This window comes from Cannabis sativa, chromosome 1 (assembly GCF_029168945.1).
Source record: "Cannabis sativa cultivar Pink pepper isolate KNU-18-1 chromosome 1, ASM2916894v1, whole genome shotgun sequence".
Taxonomy (NCBI): Eukaryota; Viridiplantae; Streptophyta; class Magnoliopsida; order Rosales; family Cannabaceae; genus Cannabis; species Cannabis sativa.
Genome location: NC_083601.1, coordinates 50975149 through 50997075, shown reverse-complemented (window position 1 = coordinate 50997075; position 21927 = coordinate 50975149). Strand labels below are relative to the sequence as shown.

Sequence of the window (21927 nt, the reverse complement as noted above, 5' to 3'; positions counted from 1 at the left end):
TTATATTACGCAAGGCGTAATAATGCGACTATACTCTGTCACAGTCACATCATCTCACAAGTTTAGTTCGGGCGAGATTTATTTTTGAGGAGTCCCTTCTTGACAGCTCAACAATCCTCAAATAATGTGAGTCCACACATCACTCTTATGGGAGTTTGGTCTCGAGTTTCTAGGTAAAAAATTCGCACTATAACAGATGACACCTTCAAAATGTTAATGATTTTGTAGTTTGGAGGATTTTAATTATTACCACCAAAATTTAACTTTAGAATGTTAAATATAATGGTGAAATAGTAGTTGAGAGAGTTTAACCGAAAAAAACTCACAATTTAATTACTCCATTAAGGGTAATAATAATCATGAAAAAGGAATTTTGCTTCTTCAAGTCATATAAGTTACTTATAATGGTATGCATGAATTAATCTTTCCAGAAAAAAGTGAATCAATAAAGTGTAAAAATATGATTTAACTTTAACTTTGAAGGTATAACTAAATTTACTAACAGCAATTTTAAATTTTTCTCTCCGTACATCTTGAAGGAATGTTGGAATTCTGACGCGAGAGGTGGCTTCGCACGTCCCTGAAATGGGTACGGAGGGGCAATCTTTGTCCTGTGTACGGCGGGACCACGGCGTCCATAGTCCGGAAAGGTATTACCTTTATGATTCTGCTAGGGTTGTGATACCAATCCACTCTATTTCTTCCTTTTTCCACAGAAACAGAGGTCCTCTTATCGACTGGGATTTGGGTTTTTCTTATTACTGGGTGGCCTGCTCTTCGTTGCCCTCTGTTTCTTGCTTGTGTGACTCTCTAAAGGTTTGGGTTGTTTCTGCAATGTCGACGCCGGAGATGAATCTGAATACGATGGAGGAGGTGATGAGTTTAGTCGAAAATGTCACTATGGATGATTTCTCTGTGGACTTGACCCCAGACGATGCGGTAGCACAAGACACTATCAAGAAAACTTTGGTGGGTAAGTTTTTTATCAAGAGGAAGATCGGTAATGGCAAGCTTCGTTCTATCCTCTCCGAGATGTGGAATATCAGCCCCGGGTGGCGTCTTCAAGAGATAAGTCCCAAAATCTTTATCTTTCGATTCTCTAGGGAATCTGATGCTCTGAAGGTGGTGGGGAATGGTCCTTGGGCCCCCTGTGGAGGTTTTCTGCTTGTTACACTGATGCCGGATGATGGAAAATGGAAATCTGCTGATCTTAACCATGTTAATATTTGGGTGAGAGCTCTGGGAGTCCCCTATCGGTATTTTACAGATGAGAATGTTGAAAAAATTGCTAATAGGGTGGGTAAGTGCTTGTCCACCAACAAAATGAGAGTGAGAGGGGTGCTTCGAAGCAACTTTATGAGGTTTCGGGTGAGCCTGGACATTGCTAAACCGCTCCTGGCAGGGGTGGGTTTGGATGATGAAGATGGTAAAAAGGTGTGGAGCTATTTCAAGTATGAACGACTTCCTCTTTTCTGTTTTAAATGTGGCTGTATTGGACATTTGGAGAGTTCTTGCTCGGCGGGGAAGAGAATGATGTCTTTGGATGATGGTAGAAGCGTTCCGTTATTCGGCCCTTGGCTCCGGTTTGGTTCAAGGCTGGAAAATGGTTTTGCAGTGCTTGATGCAGAGGATTTCAAAGAGCGAACTAGTATGGAACAGGAAGATGATCCACTCTTAGCTCGTGGAGGTCATGATGGCGGTTCGGCGGGAGTGACAAACCGTATTATTCAAAAGAGTGATAACTCTTTCAATGTTCCCTCTCACGAGAAAACCACCCCTCAAAGTCCCACCTCTCCTTCTGATGAACCTCTTATTGGGCTGATTACTCCCCTTAACAGAGCAAGGGGAAAGGTTTCATCCCTGCTTTCCAAAGGGAGATCAAGGATGGCCCATAAAAACTCTCATTCAAGAATGCTTGGGCCCCGTGGGATTCCAAAGAAACCGATCTTTGGGAATTTTAATGATCTGGATAAGAGTGCTGTTGGTACAAAGAGAAAGAAAATCTCGGATGGACACAATGAATTCGAGGGAGACAACCTTAAGACGAAACCGGGGCTTGAGATTGACCGGGGACCAAAGGATGTGTTTGCTGAGGGTAGTTCAAATTCGGGCCTCCTTTTGGGGGACGAGCGAGCAGCTGTTAAGTTGGGCGAGAGAAATCTTGGTCTAATGGAGGACAATGGAAAGAAAAGGAAAGCCGGCGCCGATACCGAAGATAGAGAAGGCCAAGGGAAAGATGACTTGGGTAGAGGAGGTGATGATCATCTTTTTCAGGAGATTCGCGGTACAAGAACCCGGGGTGGAAAAAGCAATAAACCCGAAAGCTTGCTGGCCCTTGAACAAGATGATGGGTTGTTCGAAGACGAGGAAGTGGCAAAGTCTGAGTCTCGACCTGATCCTGAGTCGGGCCTCCCAACAGGTGAACATTACATAACTATCTCTGGTTCTATGTCCCTTATTTCTGATGCTAATGTGGCTAGGGGTAGAGTTACTATGAATTCTGTTCTGGAAAATGCGGATTTTTCTGTGGCCGAGGAGGCGGGCCGTATCATGCCCCCCAGGGCTCCATGAAAACTCTGGCTTGGAACTGCCGGGGCTTGGGGCAAGCTCAGGCAGTGGAGGCCCTTCGGGGTTTGGTTAGAAGGGAGGACCCGGATGTTCTGTTTCTCATGGAAACGAAGGTCAAGAATTCTAAAATGGAAAGTATTTGGAGGAGATTGGGGTTCTTTAGTGCTTTTATTGTTGATCCCGTGGGTTCGGCGGGTGGTCTCTGCTTATGTTGGAAAGCTGGGATCGATGTAGGGATGCTTCATTCGGATCAATCTAAAATCGTGGTGCGGTTCAATAATACATTGGGATGTGTGGATTGGATTTGCTACTTCGTTTATGCTCCTCCGGTTAGGAGTGACCGGAAAATGTTCTGGGAGAACTTAGCTCTTGAGATGGCGGGTCTGGATAAACCATGGACTCTCATCGGGGATTTAAATTCCATTCTTAATCAGGGTGAGAAATTTGGTGGGACCTCTAGGTCTCACGGTGACTTTGAGGACCTCTCTAATTTCCTGCTAATGACTGGGGGAGTGGATCTTGGAAGTGTGGGGAATTTTTACACTTGGACTAATAATAGAAAGTTCTCGGCTCTTATTAAAGAACGGCTTGACAGGGTTATTGGAGACCCGAAGTGGATCTTATCCTTTCCTAAAGCAGGGGTAAAAGTCCTTACTATTAGAGACTCGGATCATGCGCCGATGCTATTGGATCTTTATTTGGAGAATGATTCAACTCATAGACCCTTTCGGTATCTGGAGGCGTGGATTAGGGATCCGTCTTGCTATGATGTGGTGAAAGAGGCGTGGACAGCGGTGGTCCGGGGTTGCTTCAGTTTTCAATTGATCTCAAAACTCCATCGAACGAAACGGGCTTTAGCAAAATGGAACAAGGAATTCTTTGGTATGTGCAAATCGAAACTTGACGCTCTCGAGAAGCTGCTCCTGGAAGTCCAATCCCGCCCTCCTTCTATGCCTAATACTGAGTTGGAGGCTGATATTTTGTTAGAAATTGAGGAGATATCTAAACGTCAATGTGAAATATGGCGCCAGAAATCCAGGGAAACTTGGTTGAAGAGTGGAGATAGGAACACTAGATTTTTCCATGCCTCTACGGTGATTAGAAGAAAACGGAATTACATTGGGGCGATTTCTGAAGATGGTGTTAATTGGACTTCGGGAAGGGGACCTATTGGAGAGTATTTTATCCAGAAGTTCAGTGAGGTCTTTCGATCGTCCGGAGTTCCTCTCACTCATGAGATAAGTGATCTCATTAACCCCGGGGTTTCTGATGATATGAATGAGGAGTTGACTAGACTTCCGTCGGAGGAGGAGATTCGCCTTGTGGTTTGGTCTATGGGCCCGCTTAAATCTCCGGGTCCCGATGGTATGCCAGGCTGTTTCTATCGGCATCATTGGAATACGGTCAAAGCGGAAGTGGTGGGTACGGTTCAGGATTTCTTTAGGACCGGGGATTTTGATAGATCTCTTAATCATACCTTCTTGGTGCTTATTCCGAAAAGACCGAATGCGGCCAAATTTGATGATTTCCGCCCTATTTCGCTTTGCAATTTTGCTTATAAGGTTATTTCGAAACTTTTGGCAAATAGGCTTAAGAAGCTGCTCCCGACTCTTATTTCGCCCTTTCAAGCGGCCTTTGTTCCGGGTAGATGGATTGCAGAAAATGGAATCTTGGCTCATGAAGTGTTGGATTCTTTTAAGAAGAAAAAGGGGAGATCGGCCTTTGTTGGGCTGAAACTGGATATGTCTAAGGCGTATGACCGGATGGAATGGGGGTTTTTGGATAAAGTGTTAGAGGCCTTCGGATTTGACTCTAAGTTTCGGTCCTTGGTTTCTAAATGCATCAGTTCGGTCAGTTTTTCCATTTTGCTCAATGGGGGTCCTCTGAAACGTTTGCCTCCTTCTAGGGGTCTGCGCCAAGGGGATCCTCTTTCCCCCTTTCTCTTTATACTGGGTAGTGAAGTTCTTTCGAGGCTTCTCCTTCAGGCTGAGTTTAATGGAAGGCTTACAGGCTTTAAGGTGTGTCCGCAAAGCCCTTCTATATCCCATCTTATGTTTGCGGATGACACTTTTCTTTTTTGCAAGGCCTCTTTGGAAGAAATCGATGTGCTTAAAACGTGCTTGCAACGTTATTGTATGTGGTCGGGTCAGATGATAAATTACTCTAAATCGGCTGTGGTTTTCTCTAGTAATGCGAATGACTCCCTTAGGTCCTCTATTGTGGATGCTTTGGGGGTGAGGCGGATGGAGGCTTCTGAGGTATTCTTGGGTAATCCTCTTTTCTTTACTAAAAGTAAGACTCGGGACTTCAACTTTGTAGTGGATAAAGTTAAGAATCGTCTTGAGGGATGGAGATGCAAGCTTCTTTCTCAGGCGGGCCGTACCACTCTCCTGAACTCTGTGATTACTAATATCCCCATATATACCATGTCGTCCTTCCTTTTGCCTAATTCGATCTGTGGGACTTTGGATAAATTGGCTCGGAAATTCTGGTGGGTGGGTAATTCTAAGAAGGATAGGTTCTTGGCCTTGACCCATTGGGATGGGCTTTGTCGTCCCAAGGCTTGTGGGGGTTTGGGTATAAAGAAGTTTTCTGAGATGAACTTAGCTTTGATCACCAAGTTGGGGTGGGCTCTTGCGAAAGGAGGGGATGCGCCTTGGTGCCAGGTGCTCAAGGCTAAATATTGCAAGTGGGGCAGTAACTTTTGGAATGCAACTCTTCCTTCTAATGCCTCTTGGGGAGCTCGGGGAATTTTTGCCTCCAGAGAGTTCATCCGCCAAGAAAGTTGTTGGTTGGTGGGTAACGGACATTGTGTTGACTTGTGGACTACCCCGTGGACGCCGTGGTTGGATTGGGATTCATACTTGGCTGCCTTCAATCCAAATGTTCGTTGGCCGGTTACGCTTTCGCTGGACAAATTCATTTTGAGTAATGGGTACTTGGATACTAATCTTTTATCGCAGTGGTTTCGGCCGGAATTCTTAGAGTCATTGAGAACCTTTGTTACTCTCCCTGGCAACTCGGATGATCTGCTAATTTGGAAAGACTCTCCTAATGGCCTCTTTTCTGTGAAGGCCGCCCATGCTTCCTTGACCAAGAATAGAAGTGGCAATGTGGATGTACTTTTCAAACAAGTGTGGAACTCTTCCTTCTTAGAAAGAGTGAAATTGTTTTTATGGAAGGTGGGTAAGGATATTCTTCCTTGTGGTAAGAGACTTAAGGTGATTTATGGGAGAAGTTTTGAATGTGTTCTTTGTTCGCTTGCCGAGGACTCTCTTGAGCATTTATTCTTTCATTGCCCGTTGGCGCGGGGGTGTTGGTTTAAGAGTAGGTGGGGCATTCGAAGTGATTCACTTACTTTCTCCTCTTCTCGTGAGATTCTCCATTGGCTTTTGAATCCCCACTCTCCGTCGATGTTATCCCCGATGGATCTCCATGATCTTTCTTCATTTGCGGTTGCCTTGGCTTATACCCTTTGGAATGCCCGTAATAAAGCCTTTCATGATGGCTTCCGTCCCTCTGTTGACTCTATGTTGCATACTACTATGACTTTAGTGCAGGAAACTCAGATTGATGGGAACTTGGGGCTGAACCATGTTGGGGAAACCCCCCCTATTCCGTCGGCAGTTGATCTGTTGGGGGAGTTTAATGCTTTCGTTGATGCTGCTGTCAAGGACAACATGGCCTTTCTTGCGGTGCTGTCTTTGGATAAACAAGGAGAGGTTATTGAGGCCTTTTCTGTGAAGACTTGGGTGAAGTCTCCTTTGGAAGCGGAAACGATGGCTATCTGCCATGCAATCTCGAGGTGTCAAGAGCATGGTTGGATGAATGCCTGCATTTTCTCGGACTGCAAGGTTGCAGTGGAGGCGGCGGCTGCCCGTAAAGTCCCTTGCTGGAAGAGCACAGCGTGGTTTCTTCATCTTTTCAATTGTCTTGAGGTGGCAGTGAATACTAAGGTGGTTTGGATACCCCGTTCGCTGAATTCCAATGCTCATTTGCTTGCGAAATGGGCTGCGTCCCATAATTTCAGTAATTGCTTTTCCCATTCTGTTTTGAGGTCATTATTGGCCATGAACTAAGCCTGGTTGTGGGGTTTCGGCTGCCCTGGTGTGTTTGTTTTTCTGGTTTTGCTTTGGTTTAATGAATCGGCCTTTTATCAAAAAAAAAAAAACTTTGAAGGTATAATATGTTTGATAAATATTTGGTAAAAACAGAATCGACAAAGCACTCAATTAGAGACACTGTGGTCATTGACCCTCAAAGATAAGTACAATAAGTTATTTATATTTTATACTATAAATGAGTGTACCTTAAGTTATTTTTAAAATACAGCTCATTACTAAAAGTACACATGTTCATATATATTATCCAATGAATTGAAGGTCTTTGTTTAGTGTTATAAAATAAAAATCTTTGGAGTTTTTACAAAATATTAGATTCTAAACAAAAATCAAAAGTTTATAATTTTACTGTTATACAAATTTTATAAAATTATTATCTTATTATAAAACAACCTTAAAATAGAAAAACAAACAATTAAAACAACCATAGAATAACTAAACAAATAACCGTAAAACAACCCTAAAACCTTAATACAATACAAAATATAAAACTTATGCAGTTATTAATTAGTTTCTTCCTAGACATTTAGACATATACATACATACACACACCCACACATATATATATTTACATGTTTAGGCTTTCCTAAAAGTTTGGAAAACAAATATATATGCAATTATATTAAATTAAATGAAACAATAAGTCGTTGCATTATTAATTCAGGCATTGAAATTAAGTTAAGTTTAATTATGATAAGTTATTAGGTTTACTAAAGAAAAATGTTTGTTAAAATTGTACTATATATTCGACCGGCTTTTTGTTTAATTAATGCAAGTCATCTATCATTGAGGAATATGTGGTGAAGCATCAATATTCTAATATTTTTTTAAAAAAATAAATCATCAATTTATTAAATGCAATCCTTTAAGATTACATTGTGAAAATGAAGAGAAATATCATTATTTCTGATAACACGACCAACAATAAAATAAGATGCTCTAGCTAAAAATGAACAACACTATTCACAGTGTCAAAGAACAAAAACATCAATTAAATCCTCTAGAGTTTTACAATCACATATAACATTCCCAAAAAATAAAACAACATTGCAAGTCTTAAAACATAAAACTTATTTGTATGAGAATTTATTAAGATATCTTCTGTGCCTTGTAACAAAATAACAAATGAAAAATATGTATTCTTTTATATCTATTAATCAAAAATATCTTCATATTTTTTTTATTAAAATATATCTATTTTTTTTTAAGTAAATTGCCTAATATACTCTTATTTTTTACTTAAGTCTAGCATATAATTTACATAACTTAAGGGGTCTAATAGGGACACCATCCATATAAGTGGGTATATCTAAAAAAATATGAAATGAAAGTATAAAAATTAAAACAAGTTAAGTAAAGTGGTAATTTTCTCCTCATTTATTGGATTTAGCTTTTTTTGACATTTTTTTTTTTTTTTTAATTATCATACATTACCCAATTGTGAGTGCTCCAAGCGTGGCTTGCTATAATATCTATACTAGCATTTAGATTTATATTTTTGTAATTTTCGTGTGTTTTTGGGTTTTGGCTTTCAATGAAAAACTTTTTATATATACTTTTCCAAATTAAATTGTACTACCAACACATGATGAGAACATGAGAATATCATGATAATTATTAATTTGTTTCTTTGATTGATAAACAGTACTTATGCTTATTTAAATATATACTAGTAATAATTCCACACGTTAAATTAATGGCCACCTTCCCTTAAAACTTTTTTCCCCATGAAGATATATTTATATATATATATAATATATATAATATAATATAAAGTTTGTCTAATTCTCTCAAATTATTCAGTAGGTCCAGATTTACCACACGTCTTCAATAACTTTTTGATGCGACATGTGCCCAAAAATATAAGGTAGATGTTGTAAATGATAATTAAAATATATATATATATATATTTTCAAATTTATTCTAACCAGACAAAAATGATGTACTTAGAATTTAGCATCAATATATGATATTCATCCAAATTTAAACATGTACGTATTACAAAAAATGGGAGTTCTACCGAAGACATTTTAAATATTTTTTCAGCGTGTTAAATTTTTTTAAAATTTTTTTATATATATTAAATAATTATAACGTACACGATTATGAAAATAAATTAAGTTAAAAAGAATTTTGAATGCCAAAATAGATAGGCCGGTGTCTATCAGTACACTCTTTTAAAAAAACGTAGTAAAATTTTTCTATATCTTACAAGTCTCATTATAAAAAATAAATAATAAATTTATAGATACAAAATGATCAAAACAAGTGTGAAATCAAATATTAAACATACAAGACAGTAGATAATTAAGTAGAACCAATATATATAATCTTCAGTATTAGGCACAAAAGAAAAACACAGTGTAGTGTTTTACAAGAAGAAGATAGGAATAAAATAATATATTGATTTGTATACACTTTTTTATTTTTGTCAAATTCTCCAATCAAAGCATTTAATTTCAACTGAAAAAATTAAGCTAGCTAAATGAGAGACAAATGAGATTTGGATACGTTATAGTTTCTTAAACCTTACTTAAGATAAATCTAAGAATTATTATTTGTATTATTATTGGTCATACATTGAGAAATCTAATAATTTTAGTTATTAAACGTTTATAATATTCATGTTCTCCTCTGCTCTTTTTTTGTATATTTTAGTAGAATATTGAATGGAAATTCATTAATAAAAAAAAATATATATTTGTATACATAGTTAGGGTTAGGCATTTTAACATAATATATATCACTCGTACATTGTACCATAAATTGTAAGAGAGTATTGTTATTAGTTATTGGTGTCTTGCCAATAATAAATAACTTTTTTTTTATATATAATACATAATCTTATATAACACACCTCTTTGTAATCCTTAGCATAGTCCTATAGTAATTGTCTAGAGAAACACAACAATTGTCCTATATATATGTAATGGCTCCCACAGAATATTTCGTGTGCCCTACCCTATAATAATGCTTCAACATAGAAACATTTATTGACAAGAACTTTCTCATCCCTATATACCCATTTCAAAGTAGGTCCTACCCAAAAAATTATAAAATATAGGTATAAAAGGAGTGTACTATATATAAATATGATTACTATTATTGAATATTATAACAATTATTGAGAGTGAGTTGTGGAAGGTTAGTCTAGAATAAATTTTCCTTGTGCAAAATGATCAAGTATACTTATTAGCTATTAAGATTTGTAAATATTATTATTATTATTATGGGTCATCGTTGCTGCAACAAACTGAAAGTGAAGAGAGGCCTTTGGTCACCTGAAGAAGATGAGAAGCTCCTTACACATATCACCACTCATGGCCATGGCAATTGGAGCTCTGTTCCAAAACTTGCAGGTTATAATCTCTCTCTCTCTCTCACTCTTTCACTATTATGTAAAAATCATTATATACTTAAGTAATCATGATTAGTACATCTATATATATATCTCTGAATATATATTGTGTTAAGCTTTAAATATACATGAATAGAAGTAATGAGTACTAATGGGCACAGGATTACAAAGGTGTGGGAAAAGTTGTAGATTAAGATGGATAAACTATTTGAGACCTGACCTGAGGAAAGGTTCCTTCACACAAGAAGAAGAACAAATCATTATAGATGTTCACAGAATTTTAGGAAACAGGTACATTTTTCCTTATAATTAAAAAACATGTTCTATCACTTTCAACACTTTTTAATAACAATAATTTATGTTGGCTAATTAGAATTTTTGACCCTTACATTTTGATATGTACTAAATTATGCTCTCTGAATTTTTTTTATCATTAAAAATTTTTCTTGAACTATTCACATTATTGGATTTAAGCACTTTTGTCCAATTTTATTCAATTTTATTAATTTGGTAATTGTTTATATACTAAATCATGCTCCCCAGACTTTAATATCTATCAAATCATGTCTTTCGAATTTTGACATGTGTCAAATCATGTCCAACTTTCATTCATGTTAGACTTTTCTTACTAAATTGGACAAAAGTCCTTACAATAATCTCAATAATTTAAGGGAGATTTTTAACAATTAAAATAGTTTATGAGACATGATTTGATATATGTCAAAATTCTGGGAGTAAAAATATAATTAGGCATTTATGTTTTAAAATTTTTTGTAAATGTAAATGACATTATTTATGTTAATAGATGGGCTCAAATAGCAAAGCATCTTCCTGGAAGGACAGACAATGAGGTGAAGAATTTTTGGAACTCATGCATTAAGAAAAAACTTATGTCTCAAGGTTTAGACCCACAAACCCACAATTTGATGACATCATCATCGCATCATCAGAACAAATCGCAGAATAATAAAAATTTTAGTTCATCATTTGTAGTCATCTCACAAAATAATAATAATGTCACCAAACCAATACCAAAACAAACTCATATTTTCACTGTGAGTAATAACTCATCACTTCATGATCATAATAATGAGATCACAACACAAAATAATTGTAATAATATGCTAACCCTACCTAGTAATAATAATACTACTCCCATATTCACTACCTTCAATTATGATCAGTGTCATCAAAACCCAAATAATAATAATGATATTTTTACTTCTAATACTACTTCAACAACTACTACTCCTAATTATTTGAGTTTTAACATGCCCCAAAATCCCTCCCAATATGATAATAGTATTACAACACCTACTATTTCTTCATCTTCATCTTTAAATATTCAATGTCTCTCAAGACCGGGATTATTGGATGATATCGGGTTATGTGGTTCGAGTTTTGATCTCATTCAAGCGTCGAAAATGCTCCCAGAAAATGATATTCTTCAACAAACACAACCACCGAATTATCAGAATCAAGGGCAAGATCATGATAAGGTTTGGGAGATGGAAATGGGCGATAAAGATAGAAACTATGATGATGACTCCAACTTTGATCTTGGGTTTATGGAGTCTAATTTTAATCTCTCTGGGGTAATGTGTCATGATCTTAGCTCCATGGAATATGATCTTGCATGGAATTATTAATAGATAGACTTTGATCAATCGTGTTCTTAATTGTGATATGTAATATGTGTTGTTGTATTCATATTGATTGAAATATTTTGATTCTTTTCATAATATTGATTTATAGTTTTGAGTGTCAATGAGGTGTATGTAGATGACATACTAGTCAAATCAGTTAAAAGCTATGATCATGTGGTTGACCTTGCAGAGTGTTTCTCAATCCTAAGGAAACACAGCATGAAACGCAACCCAAATAAATGCTTTTTTGGGGTTTCTTTTGGAAAGTTTTTTGGTTTCATAGTGAATTCAAGAGAAATTGAAGCCAATGCTGAAAAAAAATAAAGGATTTGCTCGATATACCTTCTCCAAAGAAACCAAAAGAGGTATAATCATTGAGCGAGAAAATGGCTGCATTAAATAAGTTCATTTCAAAATCAACAGACAAATACCTTCCATTCTGTTGGGTTTTATGCCCTAAATAAAACTCTTTACAATCTGATTAAGTTACCAATACAAGAAATTTGAAGTGATTTATGTTTGCATGAATTTTACATGCTAATGGTTTAATATGTTTAATACATTCACACACACAAAATCAGTTAAATCCAGATCATATGCTTATTCACAATTACAGTATCGTCAACACAGGGGAATGTGATTGTGATCATATGAATCAAAAGAATAGGTCCCTGTTTCATCAGTGTTTTTGGATTTACACTAATGTGATAATCAGCGATGATGTGTACTTACACTTGGAGTAAGTGTTATGTTCTTTCCAGGATATTAGTAAAGTATACTAGTTTCGAATGTATGGAGTATACATTGGACTGGACCGATATTGCAACTAAGTTAAGATATTACAAACTTACCGTTATATATATATCTTTCCAAGTCAATATCAGTAGTTGATCTTAAGATTAAAAGAATCTAAATCCTGATATGCTTAGGCTCAACTCAGGAGTATTATTCATGTTCTTTGATTTATTAGTTAAGCCTACTTTTGGGTCAGGGTGATACGTATATTTTGGGAACATGATATTATGATTGAGTGGGAGTGCTGAACATAAATATAGAATCTATAGCTTCTACTGGTGTATAGAAGTCAAGTGATGATTCCCTTCGAGCTTAGCAAATAGAAGTAAATGGATGAGCTCTTGTTTAACTGACTAATTATTAGATCACTAAACACCATTTACAGGTAGCTAAGTGTTTTAAGGGGCAAAATACATTGAGGGGTGAGAACGGTAAAATTATCTCATCTCGATGTAGATCATCTATATAGAGGATCTTTTAAATCACAATAAGATTATAACAATGGTTAAATGAGATAGCATATTGATATCGTGGAACATATAATATGCTCTATATAAGTCTGAGAGTGCAATTCTATGTTCTAAGAGTGGATTCAACGAAGAATTAATAAGTAGGAATTTACTTGGTAAATTTGGTTCACTTATTGGAAGCTCAGCATATAGATCCATGGTCCCCATTCTAGTTGAGAACATTCTGCTTGTAAGACTCATTAATTGATTCGTGATTAGTCAATTATAATTCTAAAGTTAGACTATGTCTAATTTATGAATTTTCACTAAGCAGGGGTGAAATTGCAAGGAAAAGAGATTCTAGGTTTATCTATTTATTAATGGACTTTATATATCTAGTTAATAATTAAATTAAATGACAATATTATTTAATAATCTATTTTAGTTATTAAATAATTAGTTTTGGCATTTAAATGGTTAGAATTGGAAAATTGGTATTTTTGAGAAAATAAAAATAAAATTTGTTAAAACTGCAAAATCAAGTGGGGCCCATTATCACACCATGGCCGGCCACTATTTGTGGAAATTCAAATTGATATTTTCATTATTTTAATGCCAAATAATTCCTAACCTAAACCTAGTAGTTGCCTATAAATAGAAAGTGATGGCTCAGTCAAAACAACACATTCATTAGTTATCTGACAGAAATTTCTCTCTTCAGAAAAACTGAGCCTTCCCTATTTTCTTCTATAGGCCGAAACCCTCTTCTCTTCTTTTCTTCATAAAATTTCGACCCTAGTGAAAGAGTGAGTGCCCACACACAGCAAGCAGTAACTCAATCATAGATTGGAAGACTGTGAAGGATCAAACTCAAAGAAAAAGGACATTCGGGCTCAGATCTTGATTATACTCTGCGACAGAAAGGATACAAGGGTTAGAGATCTGAGTGGAAGGAGACATTAATTTCGCTGCATCAATGTAAGGTTTTCTTAACTTTATATGTGTTTAACTTATCGTTTTAGAAAGTTCATATTTAGGGTGTTAAACAACATACTTGTGAGTAGATCTAAGATCCTGGTAAAATAATTTCCAACACATTCTTTAATGTATTGCGAGGAAACAAGCAGTTTGAATGGACAGAGAAATGCAAGAAAGCATTTCAAGAAATTAAAGAACACTTGTTAACCCCGCCAGTGCTTTGAAAACCAATAACTTGTGAGATCATGTATTTATATTTTTCTCTTTCAGAAAATGCAATAAACGCAACATTAGTGCAAGAAAAAGGAAAAGACAAATTGTTAGTTTACTACGTTAGTGAGCATTTAATAGGGGAAGAATCAAGATATCATCCACTTGAAAAACAAGCACTATGTCTAATTCACGCCTCGAGAAAGATGAGACCCTACTTTTAAGCACACCTTATCCATGTATTGACCAATCATCCACTAAGGCGGGTTTTGTCTAAACCAAATGCCTCAGGTCAATTAATAAAATGGTTAATAAAATTGGGGCAATTTGACACAACTTATTACCCTGAGTAGCCATCAAAGGGCAGGCATTGTCAAATTTTTAGTTGAAGGAATAGATGATAACAAAGACATAGAGGTAATCCCAAACCAAAGAATCTGGAAGTTGTTTATCGACGACTTGTCAAATGATCAATGGCTCAAAGGCAGGCATAGTCCTTGTCTCACCAGAAGGTTTCAAGTTTCATTATGTCATAAAATTTCATTTTGTAGCTTCAAACAACGAGGCTAAATATGAAGCACTTTTAGCAGGTTTAAGAATGGCGGAAGTATAGTAAATGCTAAATCAATACATTACTTTAGTAATTTCTAATTAATAGTGAATCAAGTACATGGAGAATACCAAGGTCATCATGCGAAGCTGTGTTGGTATTCTAAGACCATATTACAAATAATTGTACATCTATAGATGCTGATTTATTATGAGAAAATGTAAATTTTTATGAATAAAATTTTAGTCATTTTATTTATGTCAAGTAATCATAACGCATATTTTAAAATTACTTGGGAGACATAAGTATATCCACCAAATTTAAGATAAAGTGAAATTATAAAAAAAAAAATGCAAAATATACGATATTCGATTAAAGTTGGTCCAAAACAATAGAAAATCAAATGTTGAAATCTCGCTATAGGCAAGAATAAAAATAACACTTGTTGTAAAAACAAGATTATCAAAAATCTTGAAAACAACATCGAGCTAAATGCGAGCTTATAAATTAATAACGGCTTGCATATAAAACAGATATTATGAACAAGATCCTATACTGAATCTTGATAAATAATACACAAGCTAAGGTGCGAATACATGATTAATTACTCCCACATACTTGATCAAATTTTTTTAACAACAATCAAGAAATTAGTTATTTAAAAAAAAACATTTAAGTTCACCTTTTACTTGATGAAATTAGTTATTTTTATTGCTCTATGTGGACGATATCCTCATCATGAGCAAAGAAAAAATCGTGATCAAAAGTATTAAAACAAAGCTTAAGAGAGAATTTGAGATGAAGGAGCTTGGATCAGTTCAAAAGATACTTGGAGGCTGTTTTGGCTTTACAATTTAAAAAATGTTTTCTGTTTTTTAAAACTGAAAACAGTTTTTAAAAACTATTAGGAGTCGTTTGGAAAAAAAATTTAAAAACTGTTTTTTAAAAATTGAGTTTTAAAAAATTAGAAAACAGAAAACATCAAAATGTTATTTTCAATTTTCAAAAACAATTTTTTTGTCTAACATATTATATTTTATATTTTGCTCGCATACTCGAATCCTAGACCCGAAACCATACCCCAACCTATACCCGGATGGGTTAATGTCATGGTATGGTGCTAAAATATTGATTTTTTTTTCGTAAGAAAAATCTAAAAATAGTTTTTAAAAATTTGTGTCAAACACCATTAAATTTTTAAAATGACAAAAAACTGTTTTCTATTCTCACTTTTAAAAACACAATTTTAAAAACTGAAAACTGAAAACACAGCCAAACAAGCTCTTGGTATTGAAGTTTTAAGGAACATGTTGGAAGGGACAATCAACTAAAAGCAGTCTAAGTACATTAAGAAAGTTATTTAGAAGTTCAACATGAAAGATGCAAAAAGTAGATTCATATTGTTGGGCAGATAGTTTGTTTTGTCAAAAGAACAGTTTCCAAATAGTACGAAAGAGACAGAAGAAATGAAAGATGTACCCTATGCAGTAATTTTAGGATGTTTGATGTATGTGATGGTGAGCACCAGACTAGACATAACTCATGCTCCAACCATCCTAAGTCGGTTCATGTCCAATCTGAGTATTGAATATTAGAAGGCCCTCAAATGGTCATTAAGGTACTTCAAGGGCACTTGGGAATATGGTTTAACCTATTAGAAAGCAAGAGAAGAGCTGGGGCTGAAAGGGCTCGTGGACGCTGACTAGGCTATGAATAGAGATACGAGAAAACCAACTACTTCCTATGTTTTTATGATAAACTAGAATTGTATATGCTGGAAGGCCTAGTTACAGTCCGTGGTTGCCTTTTTTGCCACAAAAGCAAAATTTATGGCTACTACAGAAGCATTCAATGAAGCCTTATGGCTTTGAGGATATTATGTTTGAATTGAAACAAATAAAAGGTGGAGTGAAAATGTACTCAGATATTCATCTATCTTTGTAAGAATCAAGTTTATCATGAAAAAAGCATATAAACATAAGACTTTACTGGATTAGAGAGAAGATAGAGGAAATTGGTTGAATTAGAGAAGCTCAGATCAAAAGATAATCTTGCTGATGTTGGGACTAAGGTCTTAATAGTAAACAAGTTCAAGCATTACTTGGACTTAATCCATCTTAGAAGTTAGTATACTAAGATTTCTAGAGCACCAACTATGATGGCTGCGTTCTTTCTTCATCACCGTTAATATTTTAATTTGAAAAAAATAGGTGGAATTTGTGGTATATTTTCTCCAAATGAAAAGGTCTCCGAAAGATATTCATCTTCCTAGAAAATTAGTTGTCTCCCAGAAGAGCTTTCCCGAAGAGTTATCTTGTCCATTCGGAAGGAGTCTTTGGGGAAAGCTAGCCTTCTCTCGGATTGGAGTTCTGAATTGCTACTTGTTTCCTCTTGAAAAGGAGTCCCGGATCACCGACTCCAGCTAGCACCTTTCCTATTAGGAAAGCCCTTGGGCATGCGATTCGATCCATGGTCCCGAAAGTTTACAGTTTCATCCAAAAGCACTTTGACTTATGCTGACATGGAGATCTAGCTAAGAGGAGTTTGTTAAGCTTGTTAAGTCCCAATTAACTTAACAACTTAGCACTTGCAACCATCGACTTTAGGATCTATATCCTAAACCTATATATACCACCAACACTTAGCTTTTCTAGAAGAATGATAGAAAAAGTTCAGACGAGTTTCAAAGAGGTGATTTCGAAGAGAGATATTGAGAGGTAAGGAGAGAGGTAAGAGAAAAGAGTGAGATTGAGTTTGGGTTTTGTTTGAAGAATCTTCTGTAGATGAAAAAGATTATTGGGTAAGAATGTGAGAGATAAATACTTTGAGAGAATTTAACAGAGAATTGATCTCGACTGTATTGTACTCTATTCTTTCTCAATCGATAAAGAAGATTTGGTAGTGTTCTAGAACTGGAATAAAATCATAGATCATATTAATCTACATGACTTGAACCAGTGTATATCTTAGTGTTGATTTTATTGTTTTATCGCTTTATTGTTCCTAATTTTAATACTATATTCATCTCTGTTTTAATTTTTGATTAGTTTTTGTAACTTATTAATTGTTTGTTGATTAAAATTTTAGTTAATTTGATTTTACTTATAATTTTCCCACAATATATATGTATATATATATATATTTATATTAGGTGATGATGAGGAGACTTTTCCTTTCCACTCATTTCTATCAATTTATGCATGGTATTAATTCTAGATAAAATAACATAAAAATGAGGAGTACACTATAACATGATGAAGTCACAAAATAATAAATTAAAATAAAATAAGAACCCTTTTACATGAATAGGTTTTTCCTTTTGTTTTCAAAATTCAACCATCTCACCAACCAATTACAATACCCAGTATAAAATCAATACAAAGAAGAAAAGAAAACAAAATAAAAAATTGTTCGTATACTTTTTTCTACTCAACGATGAATGTTGAAGAACACTATATGTATATTGGCCTATATAGTATGGTGCATGGCTTGAAAAATAAACCACAACCATTTTTTCTCACATGGTTATTAATTTAGCCCCCAACACAACTTAATTTCTAACATTGTGTGTCAATAAATCGATGTATATATATGAAAATATAATTGTAGGAGAAGTTATATATCTTTGTCAGTAAAGTACTGTTTTAATGTTGTCTGTCTTATTATTAATTTTGTTGCATTGAGATAGCATTAATGGAGTTGTCTTGATCATTAATGTTGTTATGATAAGAAGAAGAAGAGCATAGAGAGAAAATCTCTTCCACTGTTCCATTCATGTAATCCCTCAACTTTTCATACGACATGCATTCATCTGTCGTTTCAGACTTCATAAGCTTCATCTCTTCTAAGTTGATCTGTGGGAAGTCATCAAGTTCTAAGGGTGGATAAGCCAGTTGGTAAAGGCTTTCATAGCTTGGCATTTCCATTTCCTATTAAAAAAAAAACACAATTATAATATATTATTAAAAACAAGAAATAATCAAAACAATCAACTCTAAAGAAAAGAGAAATGCTAAAGAGTGTCAGTGGTGTTTAGCACTCTCTTATGTGTCAATATCTCTGTTAGTTCAATTAAGTATCGGGTCTCATATAGTTTAATATAATAATTTTTAAGGAGTATCGATAGTCAATCCTAAGGCAACATATTTAGAGATGCTAAGCACCAGTACTCACTACAAAAAATCTTACATTTAGTCATAACAAAAATTGTGAAAGTAAAAAAGTTGTGACCAAAAGTAAAAAAGTTGTGACTAATTATAAATTATTATTCCTATGTTGTGACTAAAAGATTCGTGGCTAAAGATATTAGTCACAGGAATTATAATTTATTGTAACTAAATGTATTTTTAGTCACAATACTTGTTGTGACTAAAACTAAATTAGTGATAACTTGTGTTTAAATACTGTATTTTAGTCACAAATAATTTTTTGTTGCGACTAAAAATTATATTTAGTGACAAAAAATAGTAGTTTTTTTGTAGTGACTAGTACCCAGTAGTAATACTAAAAATAGAGAGAATAATTTAATAATGAATGTGATGATTATCAAGTGATGGTGACTTGAGTGTGATGAAATGAGGTGTATAAAGAGGAGCATATTTATGTGAGGAAAAACAGGAGGAGAAAGAGGTGGGGGTGAGTAGTCAGTCAAAAAGAAGTTATAGAAGAGAGTGAAGAAGAAAGAGATGTGAGTCAGTAGTAGTAGTATAATGTATTATATAATAAGAAGGGGAAGCTTTAGGAAATTAAAGAGACTAGCTAGTACTACTCATGACTTCAATATTTACTCATGGCAAAAACTTTTTGTCACTTTAAGATCCAAAAGACAACTCAAAGGACTTGTTTTGTGGGCCACATTTTCCAACTCCTATTGACCAATCAATCATGTTGTATGATTTTTCGCGTGTTTGAACGTGGTCATATCATCATGATCTATATCCTTACTATATAATATATATATATATATATACAAAGAACCCTATAGAGGTGTGAACACGAAGCTCTTAATTTGTTAGTGACATAAAGCAGAATCTTATATATGGATGAAAATGCATATGTAGTATTGTTAATTAGCAAAGGAGGTAATAATGACATAATGTCTTCATTTTTAATCCCTAAAGTAAAAAAAAAAAAGATAACCCTAGAAGAAGATTCTCGTAAATAATCATCATTATAATTTGTTTTGACTCTTACTGAAAATATCCAAAATAAAATTATTAGATTGATCTACGTACGTCTGTATATAATATAATATAATATTTATATATATATATATATATATACCTGAACAAGATTGGAGGAAGAATTGATTAGAGCAAGAGAGTACAAATCTGCAGAACTATTTGCTTCATTATCAGAAGCAAAAGGAGCCTGGAAATCGTCCATGACACCATTTTCAGTTGGTGTGCCTTGAGTGAGATCTGAAGAAGAGGTTTCTGATACAAATTTATTATTATTATTATTATTGGGATAATATTCATCTTCATTATTATTCTCTACTCTTCTTGAAATTTGATGAGGAATCTTAAGATTTGATTCATTTATTATTACAAGAGCTGTTGATTGATTATCCTTCTCTGTATTATTTCTCCCATTAATGTTATTATTGTCTGGATTTTCTTCATCTTTGTTACATTTTGGTATTTGAATTGTCTTCTTGAAGACTCGGCACAGTGCATAAGAATCCTGAAAAAAATAAAATAAAATTAAATTAAAGTTTAATCAAAAGCATCCATTTTGATTTCTTTTCATTTTCATGTAACAAACAAGAAATTATATAACGATGATCTAGTGGCTAAAGCAACTCTCAAAAGGAAAAGAAAAATTTGATAGAGTCTAAAAAACAAAAGTTAATAATATTATATATATATATAGGAAGTACATGAGCTAATAAAGCCTAAGAACCAAAGACGCTTTCATCATCATATCATGTTGATAAGCTATTCCTTTTCTATTGATAAAGAAGAAAAAAAGAATACTAAAGGGGAGTAGCAAAAATCTAAAGATATTTGCTTTTGATGATATATATATATATATATATATATTAACATATATAAAAATTAGATCACAAACAGGGATTTGGGAATTGGGACTGACATATAATCGACACCGTGGATTCGGAGATCTATTTAGCTTTTCTTTTTTTTTTTTTTCTTCTTTATTTCAATCAAATTTAGGATTCTCTATTTAATCACAAGCTTCTTTCTTTATTCAATTAAACAGTAGAAATAGAATAAAAAAACAGTTATATATAAATAATTATGATGAGTTTTGTAGTAATAATGATTACATTGAAATGATATAGTTATATCATATGCAGCTCATTATTTCAATCTATGCATTGTCATATATAAACTCTTAATTTAAAAAAAAAAAAAAATATGCATCTCATTGAAACCCTAATCATTTAACTTTGAGGTATCTTCATTATTTTTTTCAGTTGTAAGACAATGAAATAAACAAATTATTTAATGCAACAGTAACAGATTTAGTGAGCTAATTGATGAAAAGAATGTGGTGGTGCAACACATTATAATATGTTAAATTAAGTAGTAATTATTATTATTATTATTATTATTATTATTATTATTATTATTATTATTATTACCTTTAAAGTAGAAGAAACAGTGCCACCAAGAGAATCATCAAGAAGACGATACTCATGCATAACCCAGTTAGTTCTGATACCATGAGGAGCTCTTCCTCTGTAATAAACCAAGGTTTTCTTCATCCCAACGGGGCGGCGTTGCGACTGAACCGCCCTGTCCTTTCCGGTTGCCTTCCAATAACCAGCTCTTGTGGCTCTATTTGTTCTTGAACCATTTGGGTACTTTCTATCCCTTGGACTATAAAAGTACCACTCCATGTCCTTGCTCGGCAAATATGACTTCTCTAAAATTCAGTACACATATACAAATCCTTAATTAATGGGTTTAACATGAATTAATTAATTACTAATAATAATAATATCTCCTTACCTGGCAAATCCCATGGCTCACACTTGTAGAGATCAACTTCTGGGATAATTTCCAGCTCAATTGTTTGACCTGTGATTTTTCGATCTAGATAGTAAGCTACGAGTTCTTCATCTGTTGGGTGGAACCTAAATCCTGGGGGAAGACTCATTGGAGCCATTGTTGTGTTTTGAGAGAGAGAGAGAGAGAGAGAGAGTAAGTGAGTGTGTGGTAGAAGAAAACAAAACTGTAGAATATGTGAACTAAAATTGGTTGTACGACAATGGGTTATATATATA

At 34.3% G+C, this 21927-nt stretch overlaps 2 protein-coding genes across 2 annotated transcripts; one reads left to right on the top strand and one right to left on the bottom strand.

The window, feature by feature from the left end:
* The first annotated feature begins 9785 nt into the window (after positions 1-9785).
* LOC115705076 (myb-related protein 330) lies at positions 9786-11851 on the top strand. Its single transcript, XM_030632314.2, has 3 exons — positions 9786-10048; positions 10209-10338; positions 10853-11851. Exons 1-3 carry the CDS (start codon positions 9919-9921, stop codon positions 11694-11696), a joined length of 1104 nt encoding a protein of 367 aa, XP_030488174.1. The 5' UTR covers positions 9786-9918; the 3' UTR covers positions 11697-11851.
* Positions 11852-18075: 6224 nt separating this feature from the next.
* Positions 18076-21895, bottom strand: LOC115706643 (NAC domain-containing protein 54). The gene is made up of 4 exons (XM_030634358.2): positions 21653-21895; positions 21283-21566; positions 19959-20360; positions 18076-18604 (listed from the first exon to the last, which is right to left on the bottom strand). Exons 1-4 carry the CDS (start codon positions 21807-21809, stop codon positions 18341-18343), a joined length of 1107 nt encoding a protein of 368 aa, XP_030490218.1. The 5' UTR covers positions 21810-21895; the 3' UTR covers positions 18076-18340.
* Between the last annotated feature and the right edge of the window lie 32 nt (positions 21896-21927).

Bases quoted from the DNA above. Each gene is read 5' to 3' on its own strand.
- LOC115705076 (XM_030632314.2), top strand. From the start codon at position 9,919: ATGGGTCATCGTTGCTGCAACAAACTGAAAGTGAAGAGAGGCCTTTGG. The intron at 10,049-10,208 runs GTTATAATCTCT...TAATGGGCACAG, and splicing joins CTCTGTTCCAAAACTTGCAG to GATTACAAAGGTGTGGGAAA. The intron at 10,339-10,852 runs GTACATTTTTCC...TTATGTTAATAG, and splicing joins CACAGAATTTTAGGAAACAG to ATGGGCTCAAATAGCAAAGC.
- LOC115706643 (XM_030634358.2), bottom strand. From the start codon at position 21,809: ATGGCTCCAATGAGTCTTCCCCCAGGATTTAGGTTCCACCCAACAGAT. The intron at 21,567-21,652 runs GTAAGGAGATAT...ACTGAATTTTAG, and splicing joins TGAGCCATGGGATTTGCCAG to AGAAGTCATATTTGCCGAGC. The intron at 18,605-19,958 runs GTATATATATAT...TTTTTTTAATAG, and splicing joins CTTCCTCCAATCTTGTTCAG to GAAATGGAAATGCCAAGCTA.